The sequence below is a fragment of the Physcomitrium patens genome, chromosome 2 (genome assembly GCF_059467195.1).
Source record: "Physcomitrium patens ecotype Gransden chromosome 2, ASM5946719v1, whole genome shotgun sequence".
NCBI classification, from domain to species: domain Eukaryota; kingdom Viridiplantae; phylum Streptophyta; class Bryopsida; order Funariales; family Funariaceae; genus Physcomitrium; species Physcomitrium patens.
The window spans coordinates 8,434,527-8,445,602 of NC_143411.1; the positions used below are offsets into that span (position 1 = coordinate 8,434,527).

General features: G+C 47.3%; 2 protein-coding genes across 4 annotated transcripts; one reads left to right on the top strand and one right to left on the bottom strand.

Annotated features, from left to right (window-relative positions):
- The first annotated feature begins 2,120 nt into the window (after positions 1-2,120).
- LOC112278720 (protein EXORDIUM-like 2) lies at positions 2,121-5,555 on the top strand. Its single transcript, XM_024512384.3, has one exon. The coding sequence runs from the start codon at positions 4,224-4,226 to the stop codon at positions 5,286-5,288; it is 1,065 nt and encodes a 354-aa protein (XP_024368152.1). The 5' UTR covers positions 2,121-4,223; the 3' UTR covers positions 5,289-5,555.
- Positions 5,556-6,779: 1,224 nt separating this feature from the next.
- Positions 6,780-10,820, bottom strand: LOC112278719 (putative FAD-linked oxidoreductase ARB_02478). 3 transcript variants are annotated; one of them, XM_024512381.3, is made up of 3 exons: positions 10,476-10,820; positions 9,996-10,272; positions 6,780-9,714 (listed from the first exon to the last, which is right to left on the bottom strand). In XM_024512381.3, exons 2-3 carry the CDS (start codon positions 10,177-10,179, stop codon positions 8,141-8,143), a joined length of 1,758 nt encoding a protein of 585 aa, XP_024368149.1. In that variant the 5' UTR covers positions 10,180-10,272; positions 10,476-10,820; the 3' UTR covers positions 6,780-8,140. The 3 variants fall into 3 exon arrangements, with proteins under 3 accessions (XP_024368149.1, XP_090101589.1, XP_090101580.1); XM_090245463.1 differs by having other exon boundaries at positions 10,608-10,807; XM_090245454.1 differs by having other exon boundaries at positions 9,996-10,807.
- Between the last annotated feature and the right edge of the window lie 256 nt (positions 10,821-11,076).

Genomic DNA, 11,076 nt, shown 5'->3' on the forward strand with positions numbered 1-11,076 from the left:
GAAAGATAATACAATAAACCATGGGTGGTAACCTTGCTACATTTTGGAACCTTTCTGCTCTCTTTTGTAACCTTTTTGATTTACTTTGGTTAGACCTTTTGAAGAAGAAAGTAATACAAATCATGTTGTAATGCTTGCACCTGAAGTTTTGTGTACCAAATGATTCAAAAGAAAATTAGAAATTGAACAACGAGTTTTTAGATTTTGAGATAATAGGATAAAACACAAAACTTGAGTATTTTTCTATCTAATGTATTTATTTTTATCTGGTACATGGCTTGAGATTATTTTTAAACATTCCCTGTGTTGCATGGACATGTTGATTCAAGCTTCTAATCAAGTAATTTAACAGAATAGATTGATTTAACAAAACATCTCTATAGATGCATGTGGATTAAAACTCCAAAAGAATTAACATACACTCAACTCAATCATTATTATATATATGGAATAACTTCCGTTATTAGGTTTACTTTTTGATTTTCAATTAAGAATCAATTCAATAAGAACATGGGTTTATACAAAGTATGATATGATCAGAGGAGATACTACTAATCTTTGACTGCGCTAAGTTTCAATTCATCAAAATATAACCAATCATAATTAATACGAAATATTGATAAATAATCAAATAATACTTAAAGAATAGCATGAAAGTTATGAGGTAACATGTCTAATCTGTGTAAGATTTGAACATTTATCACTTTTTGAGTAACTAACTCAGAAAAACTTTAAAATCCAAAATAAATCATGCAATAGAAAAAAGTAGACAACTAAGGAAAATGACAAAACCTGACTCACGGCAGTGATTTTCACTGGATTTCGCAATATTCCAATTAAAGCCTCTCCACTACAATGAAAACATATATTCCATAAATATGCATTCACGATCGCATAATACTTTTCTAACTAGATTTCCCAGTTTTTGATATAAAATCCTAATCACCAAACACCACTTTTGCAAACCATCTTTCTATAGAGCTAACATTCCATTCACCCATAGATTATTATAACCCATCATTTCATTCAGCTCACTTAGCGGAAAAAATAAAATAAAATAACATAAAATAAAAATGATCATTAATCAGTTAAAACACCCTTACGCTCACTCACACACCCACACCAATTACTATCAGGCTAAGTTTTCATCCATGCGATGCAAAAGGATGTAATAATGGGAGATGAAAATCATTCATTCATCCAAAACGGCGAAAAAAGTGACGCTGGTCAAGAGGGCCGTTTTGTAGTCGAAAGAGCGGAGACTCTGTTTTTGGAGAGAATTGACGACGTTGATCAGCAACGTCGCCATATCCGAGCTCGGTAGTCTACTGGGGGATGCCTTCTCCATCGCAATGAAGATGAGTAGTTGTAAAGAGCAAATGCTGCGAGAGGGCTCAGTCATGATTTGCCAAAATCCGACTGAATCCCACCGTCTCGCATCGGGGAAGAAGAATACTCCTGCCAGCCTTGCACCCTATTATTTCCCCGAATGATGCATGAAGAATCTCGCCCATATTAGCAACCCCCTTGTTGGGTTTCATTATGATTGCTATTCCTGAGAGCGCAGCGAAGGATCTTCCATACCCACTTTATCCAGCACGCACTTGTCCTGTGAGGAATCGGCATCTCCACGGCCAAATTATTGTGCAGGCGGCTGGCTGGTTGGCTGCCTGGCTACTTCGGTGTCGTGTTCATGCACAAGCGTGTTGATTCGACGTGTTATGGTTGTTGCGGTTATCGATCGATATGTGGGGGATGAAGGCGCGCGTTCGTTCGTAGTGGGTCGCTTGACCGTCGTCAAGTTGCTTAATTCACCCTGCGCGCCGAGCTCGGATTTCTATTCACTGAATCTTTCCCCCTGGTTGGAAAAGTTATTACACGTCCGGCAACTGAATCTACCGCTATTGTTATTCTTCACGATAAGTGGAATGTAGCCGCCACTTGGGCGCACATCCCATTTGCTCGCTGCGCCTCCCAACCCTAATTTAGGAGGAGCTGCTGGTGAGGTGTGGGAAGACGATGGTGTGCACTAAATATGTTGTTGGCTATTATTTGCTGAATGTATGTGGCATTATCTGCAAAGAAGTTGTATCTCCTGATGAGACACAGTGCTGGTGGTGACTCGTCTGAGAATTTTGTCCTCTGTTAGGTTTACAAAATTTGTGCCTTAATTTTGTGCCCCAAAATCCTCGATCATCAGGCTTATTGGACGAACTCTAACTCGCACGCGGTGCTCGACACGCGTGACCTTATATTTGTCTGAAGCCTTTGAAAGAAGCGACATGAGGCGAGTTATGCACTTCGATAACCAATTGTTGACACTTCACTGCGTGAATTCATCGCATGATCATGCTCGCTGAATGCAGATATGCCGAGATACCCATGAAATTTGTCTCGTTGTCTGTCCCCCGCCGCGCTTATTTCGACGACGAAACTATTATATTTTTACTGTTCGTCTACCAGTCATCTCGCTTTTCTGTTTTGTCAGAAATCATGAGCTTTGGGCTTGCAGTGCCTCCAACCAGTCGCATTCTTCCGGGCAATCTCAAGTGCTGCAGCATGGCCACTCGATACTTGACTGAAAAGACGTCAAATCTTTGACAATGGAAGCTGGTGAGGAGGAGGCGCAATAACGGTGCCTTGGCTGTATTTGCAGACGATCTATCAACTGTTGCTTTAGATCAGCCTCCGGTACCAGTGACAGCAATCCTTCCTAATGATATGTTTGACTTTTCAATTAATCCCCTCAGAAGAAGCAGACTAGTGTGGGGGTTCGTGATGTACAAGAATGTGAGAATTCATTCTCGTGTCTGACGGCCTCGACTCAGCAGGGTACGGTAGCCGAATTACCGGCGCTGTAGACAACATTTTCCGCCGAACCTTATCAGAATAAATCAGGATGCCTTTCACTGCATGCCTGCCACGGTCGTCAACTACTCAATTCCAGCAAGAGTGGATGCTAATATGATGGCCTTTCGATTCCGCAGCCACGTGGAGACGTGGCTGCCTGGTCTCAATCAGGAGAAAACAGTACCTTGCAAGTAGTCTTGTCTGCATTTCGCTCACACACAAGAGCTTCGGCGTTGGGGTGCCGTCGACAGTAAGAACATTACCAACATGCGACGCTTTCGGTTAGCGTGACAAATGTCAATCCCACCCAAGAGTTATGAAAGCAAATTCTGATCAGCAAGAGCAATGGCTTCCAAAAGCTGCTGAATCGCACTGCTGGTGAGGACCATAAGCATCTTCATGCTCTCATGTGCACTAATTCATGGCACTGGTACTCCGCTTCGTTGAATTTCGTTGAAAGGATGATGTGACGATGAACGATCGTGGATGATGGTTTACTTCCGAAGCAGACATTCACCACCGTTTCGCAGCGTGGTAATAACCGGACAGTGAGAACCAGGCCTTAAAATAAAACCTTTGAAGGACTGAGTGTCAGAGTGTCAGAGTGTCATCTCATCCCCCAATTCTGAAAAATGGTCTGCTTGCCCCCGGATCGCGAAAGTCCACTCTCCTAAGCCACCGAAAAATGGCATTTATTTGGAGACATGGAGACCGATGTCGTAATGTTTCGTTTTAATTTAGTTCAACATTCATCATCCACATCAAGCAGCCAGCGCCATCCTCCGCACAGTTCAACTCGCGTCTCCACCCCTTTATAACGTACCCAGTTCACTTTGGAAAGCCAGACACACAACAAGCCTTGCAGCAAAAGCTATCTTTCTGTGGCCTCAGTGGGTGTGATGAGTCTCGTTGTGGGTCACTGCGACTCTCATGAAGTACCTTAGCAGTCCCTGAATTAATTTCCTTGCTTGAAGTTGACAGAGATTTTGCGGTAGGCTTGATTGGGTTGAGATTCGTGCTCCGTATAGGACGTTTCTTCTGCAGAGGCACACATCACATCGTCCATTTCACTGAAGGAAGGAGTCTAAGGGGAGCTGTTTCAAACCCGTAGAAGTCCGTGTTAATTGTAGTGTTCTTGGTGTCTGTTTACCCATGGTTGCGTCTCGATGAATGTTTATCGAGTAAGGTGGGTTCAAGTTTTTTCTCACAACAGTGACAACGTCACCTGGCGAACAAGATTTTCAAGAGCATCTCTGTTTCAACGTGAGAAGAAAAGTGCATGCAAGACTTCCTTCCAGGAATTTGAGAAACCGAGCTCAGAACTTACCTTACATTTCTTGCAACCATTGTGTTCAATTGTGCCACATTAAAAAATGGCGAGCTGGAGCTTGCTAGTTTTGGTGGTATGGATGGTGTTCGCGTGCGGCGTTGTGGCTGCAAGAAATCCCATGTTCTCGATTCTTGACAATCAAGGCGGCGGACGCGTGGGGCGGAGTGCTGGTGATGATGATCACCCGACGTTGTCCGTGGTGGATGCACGAGGTGGCGGCGAAGAGGATGGTGCAGCAGGGGCGGTGAGAGCCGTGTTTGACCTTGCCTACCACGGCGGGGCGTTACTGTCCGAGTCGTCGAGCATGAATGTGTACATTGTGTGGTACGGGAGGTTCAGCAGCGTGGCGCGATCGGCAATTGTGGATTTCTTTGCGTCGTTTGGAGAGTCGGCGGAGGGGGACGCGAGCGTGAGCAGGTGGTGGAAGACGACGGCGGCGTACAAGGATAATGCGAGGAGGGGAGTGGCGGGGAGCGTGGAGCTGCGCGGCGAGGTGGACTTTGGGGAGTGCAGGCTGGGGCGGAGGCTGAGCCGGTGGGACTTGGAGCTGTTGGTGGTGGAGTCGCTGGGGTGGTTTCCGGCGGATCCGAGGGGGGTGGTTGTGGTGCTGACGGCGGAGGACGTGATGGTGGAGGGGATGTGCATGAATTCGTGCGGGTCGCATTCGTTTTTGGCTCCGTCGGCTGCGACGGGAGGGCAACAGGTGGCGTACGCGTGGGTGGGCGATGCGGGGAAGCAGTGCCCGGGAATGTGCGCATGGCCGTTGGCGGGTGCGGAGTACGGCCCCGCGGAGTTCGTGCCTGTGGTGGCTCCGAACGGGGACGTGGGCGCGGATGGGATGATCATGAACATCGGGAGCGTGCTGGCAGGCGCGGCGACGGATCCTTACATGAACGGGTGGTACCAGGGCGATGTGGGCGCGGCTCTGGAGGCAGGGACGGCGTGCGCGGGGATCTACGGGGAGGGGGCGTATCCAGGGTACCCTGGGAAGCTGCAAGAGGATGCGGTGTCGGGGGCGAGCTACAACGTGAGGGGAGTGGGGGAGAGGAAGTATTTGCTGCCGGCGTTATGGGACCCGGTGACGCGGACGTGCGCACCGCCGTCGTAGAGGAAGAGGAAGGGAAGGGAAGGGGGTGAGGAGAGGGAGGGAGGGTGCGCGTGGAGGTGGAGGTGGCGGTGTACAGAGAGAGGGAGGTGTGAATATATGGGGTGGTCACGATAGATTCTTTTTTGGCGGCAAGAGAAGGTTGAAGGTGTAGCATACACGAGAGACGGCAGTGACGATGGAGGTACTACCAGATGATGTGTGCAAAGAAGAGAAATATAGAGAAATGAAAATGGCGCAAAGCTGAAGCAGCGATGCATGTTGTACATACACATTCTTGCTCTGTTGGACTCTACAGCTTGTTTTCTTGTGTTGCATGTGATTTTGGATTGATTGAATGTGCATGACATCATTTGTGTGCAGAGTCCTTGTCTTGAATGTGTCATCTTTGAACAGTTGTGCTTTTTCGAGTTGTAACTTGTCAACTTTGAAACGTGGTCTTGGATCAAGTGGTTTTGAGAAAGCGTAGTGCTGTTTGAAGTCTTTCCACATTTGCTTGTTTGCAGTGAACAGGTCGAGTTGTGCATGGTGAAGGATGTGAGATAAGCTTGCAATTTTGCAGATTCACTTGAACCGAGATGATGCGGATGTTTGTCCTCGTTCATGTTGCTAGTAAATTGGCATCAATTTTTACATCTCTTCTTTTGTCACGTTGCTTTGATGTTATGTTGATTGCATTCGGGTTTGCGTGTTCAACCTTCGTCTTATGCCACTGGATTTTTCATATTGGATGTTAATTAAGAAGAGTCAACTTGATTGTCAGCGCCAGGTTGATAGGAATGTATATCAATGAGATAAGTGAAAGAAGTTGCCTTACATATGTGCTTATCAGTAATTGGTCTTGAATACTTCGAATATGGGTCCAACTAGCGAAATTTTTTTGCTTCTCATAATTTTTCCTGCATTCACTCGTCCTGGTAATTTTTCTTTGAATGCGCCGAATAGAGATTAAACTAGCGAGAATTGTGTACTTAGCATAATCTGCCGGTTGTTCTTTCAATGAAAGTCCTTACTTGAAAAATAGTGTTTATCTTTCCTCCAAAACATTGGATTTGAATAGTTAGATCAGCTGATCTATACATTTTTCTTGCTCAGTGGGTCCGTATGCAGAAGCCTTTTGCCACTGGTTAAGATTACCAGTGTAACGTATATAACACAGCTTTGGCGTAAATTAGACCAATTGTACTTCAAAACACGTATTGCACTGCAGGCGCACAACTGAGAATGTGATCTCGCTACAGAAAATGGACAATTGCCAGTTCACTAAATTGAGACAAACTGATTGGAAGATTATTATCATGAAATGCCTGAATGAAGAGATCACGTTCCTCTCATGCGACTCCAAAACACTAAAACGGTGAAATCCCAGCCTCAACTTGGTCGGTCTTACTCTTTAAGCTGCAATTTTCTTGAGCTCAAATTTGAATCCCAACAGTTTGGACGTCAAGGATGAAGTTATCTCAAGCATGGGTATAAAGACCTCACTCCAGAAAGTACTTAGAATTCGTTCTGAGCAGTTAGATACAAGATTGTATAATTTAACATTGGGATCACAACATATTCTTTACTACAATAGCAACGAGTGGTAGTAGTGTCTCACATGCCACACAAAAAAACTGCAAAAAACGATCGAACCGTGGCAAGAGATCGAAACTTCTAGCTCTAAATTGTACCGACAGTAATACTCCAGAGGTTGTGCAAATCGCTTCGCTGATTGCGAACATTGTAGTTGGCTGCTTTAGACCGTAGCGTCGACTTTGCATTCTTTATTGCCGCTGGGAAGGCATTTGGGAGTAAACTTGTGGGTTGCAATCCACCAAGTGTTGCCTGCAGGGTCCTTGACAGTGCTGACGCGATCTCCATAGAACTCGTCCCTGGGCCCATGTACCGATTCGGCCCCTTTGCTCAACGCCAGCTCGTACGTTTTGTCGACATCCTCCACGTAAATGTGCATCCACACTGGAAACGGTGGGTAATCCTTGCACCCATCAGAGATCATCACTGTTGTGTCGTCGATGCGAAGGGACGCATGCCTGACGGATGTGTTGTCATCACTCATCATCTTGCAAACCACCTGCGCATTGAACACGTTGGTCATGAAGTCGATCGCCTTATGGGCAGCACCACTCACCATGTACACCGACACGGTGCTTGATTGCTGTTCCGGTTTCCACTCAGCTCGTGCATTGGTTGCCATTGGAAGGGAATGACTATTGACTTGACGATGGATCTAACTGAAGCTATCTACGTCGACAAGTGCAAATCCCTCACAAAATGTTTTGACGAGATGTACTTGAAATGTTAGTTCAAGGCATGGAGTATAGCTCTTATATCCACATTTATATTATTTTAAACTCTGGTGCAGCTGATTTGAAGGAGCTTCACTGAGAAGACTTGTCCAATAAAACCCAGACGCCAGAACATGTTCTGACAAGGGACTGTGGGACCTAGCCCTAAAACAGGAGAATAGCAGTGGAAACCTGCTGAGGTTGGGAATATGTTGGACTTGCGATGAAGGTGCGCGTGAAGTTTCGATGCAATTTGCTTAGACTTCTTTGCGCAGCAACGGCGACAGAAATTGTTGCCACGATTTACTAAAAGGTTCAAGCAGAGTTACGTTAGCCATTTTTATGTTGTTTGCAGTGCTTTTCGAAGTACTTGAAAATCTTACCTCTGAAGTTTTTATGTGTGATTCAGAAATTTGTAATTCAAAGGATAGGGTCGGCATGCCAACAACTTTGAGATTTAGCGGCTTTTTGCACTCTAGTTTGTTTTTTGTTTCTTATATTGCTTGGGTTTAATCTGAACGGCACATGATCTCTTGGAATGCGAGGCAATTTTCGGGAATGTGTAATTCAGTAATGTCGATTGCAGTTGCCATCCTCCTTCCACAACTCGCTACCTACACATTTCCGGCACACGAAGAGACCAAGTGGGTCGACGCGCAACTTGACGGCCATCAGTCTGCGGTAGTTGGAATACCCCCAGAAGGAGCGTTGCCACTGCGGTTCATCGATACTGGCTTCATTCAAATAAGCCCCTGCGTTAGGGAATGCAGAATGCAAAGACTTAACAAAACCCTTCATGTTGTTGCGCGCTGCTAGTTTTGTCACCTCTGTTGCATTCCACTCCCAAGTGGACCAAGAGGCCAAGTGCCAGATTCCCTCTCGCCAAGCAGTAGTAACGGATGTCTGTCTGTGAGGATCTGCCGCGCGAACTCCTGGTCCAATTACCATGTGCCCCAACACTGCACCATTACCACCGAGTGCCATGGCTGCCACGATGCTCTTGGCCAGGCGACGAGGATGTTTCAGTGCCGAGAAGGGAATGATGCGGGATCCAAGCAGGACCCGATGCCCTGTATAGTCTGTGAGCGTGCCGGGATAGATAACCTCGTAGTCTGCAGCATGCCAATCCTGGAACGTGGAATGGTTGCGCATTACATAATAGGTCGCCGTCACATTCTCTATTTGTGTCAAAGCTCGCACAATTGGGGTGAGGGTTGCATTAGCAGCCGCCAGCGTGGCAGGAACTACCAATTCGCCAACGAATTGCACTGAACTAAAACCCCAGTATCCGGCCCACAGCGCGGCGTCCAGTGAAACCGTCCCTCGTGACCAAACTGTCAAGATCTCCTCCTGGGTTTCAACGCTCCACGAGGTTCCATTCGATGGTGAAAGCAGCAGAAACGCCCCTACAATGTTGCTCGGATTCTTGTGGAGCTTGTACGTGACCGAAACCACCACTCCAAACGTCCCACCTCCACCTCCGCGCAAGGAAAAGAAGAGCTCCGGATCGTGGCACGCATTTACGACACGGAACTCGCCATCAGCTGTCACCACCTCCATCTGCAGTACATTGTCAGCGCCTAGCCCAAAGGAAGGGCCCAGGGCGCCGTGACCACCACCCTGAATGAAACCACCTGTAGCACTGACAGTAAGTGACATTCCTCCCAACACAATCCACCCCGTGCCCTTCAGTGCATCATACACTTCCCCCCACGCAACTCCCCCATCTACTTTTACAACCGGATTGCCACGCTCGCCCCCACACGACACAAATGATTCATCGATGGTGATGTTCTTCCACTTGTGCATCCATATCAGAAAGGACCCAGCTGCTGAGCTCCGGCCCAGGAAGTCATGGCCGCTGGTCTTGACAACGACGCGAAGTTTGTGCCGCGCAGCAAATTTGACAGCGCTTTGAACGTCGCGTGTTGTTGCGACTTGTACTCCGTATAGCGGGACTCGGCCTTGGTGACAGACGCTGCTTTCGGGTGCGTACATGGAGCAGGATTTCTGGCCATCGTCCTCCCAATTCTCGCTCTGCATGCTTCCAGCGTTGTCTGCTCGCAAGTAGGCATCAAACCAATTGTTTCGAATGTGTTGACATAGGGTCGCGCTTCGATGTGGACCGTGACAGGGGCTCCCTGGCATGAATTCAAGCGCATGTGAATCGCTGAAGCGTGACATTAGCATCAGGAAAGTATCTCGAGCAACGAATTCCAAAGCTTTCAAAAACCATTTCAGTGAAAACGTTTGAATTCACAAGAAAAGTAAGTGTACATGATGTTCGTTAGTTGTGCTGGAAAATGCAACATTAGAATCTGCAAGCCCGAGAGCTATCAAACTTCAAAGATTCACACTCTGCAACCTCGTAATCGCGACGAATGCCTGGTGAAAGGGTTCTAGTGATGGTGGGGCGAATTACCCGTTGGTTTGGGAAGAATCAAGCGACCGCAGACGGTCACGTTGAATGCATCCCAATCTTCAGGAGATGGCCAGCAGGCGGATTTGGAATCCACACAACGGCAGAGGTTAATGTCTCCGCGGGATACACCAGCACCAATTGCAAGGAAAAACACGAAGTAAATCGAAACCCGGTTGGTCAGCATGGCTGGTTGACTTCGCGGTTCCGGGTCCTTGAATCTTTCAGCGCGCAGCCACTCCACTCACTCCTCGAGATACTAGAACGTTCTCAATCCTATCTGCAACAACACACACATATGAGAACACCATGTCAAATCCATCCCTCCACTTGCAGCAGCTCAGAGCCTGCCAACATGACCACCATGTCGCAAGTTACGTGAGCTCCAGAACGAAACCACCGCACACATGGTTCAGACCACCGCCAAATCGCTACCGATTTAATCGAAACATTCGGACCCAGGTCATGGACCTAAGTACAGACCAGGAAACAAGTGTGACACAGGGACCACCCGGCATCTGTGGCTTCATTCCCCGATTCATTCACAGAGCTCGCGCAAAAAGCCTGCGGAGCAGACGTGACCTTGGACGCAACATTCCACCAGTCTAGCCTCACGTTTGCTAACAGCAGCAAGCAAGCAAGCACTGAGCTCCCTCCAAACTTGCTGGTTCCTTCAAAGCGGAGCATGAGTAATCACAATAATCACGAGCATGCGTAATCACGATAATGGTTCCTTCAAAGTTATCACGATAAGCACACTGAATGCAGCAAAGCATGAGTGAGTGTGTGAGTGAGTAAGCACGGATTGCAGGAGCTGAATGGGCGACTGACTGGGTGCACCCCAATTGTCCTGGTTTTATGTGATCGACCCGGAGTAGTAGCTATCCTGGTTGCAGTCAGTGTCTGTGAGACTCGGGGCCCATGTTCAGGGGTGCGCAAGTGCACAAACACTGCCATGTGGGGGCCAAGTCCACAGTTGCCGTGTCTGAGTTTGAATTGTCGTCGATGTGATGTTTGCTCATGCCGAACTGGTGCCATTGAACTTTCCGTCGACTTGCCCCTTTGTTTTTCTGTCTCCTTGCAC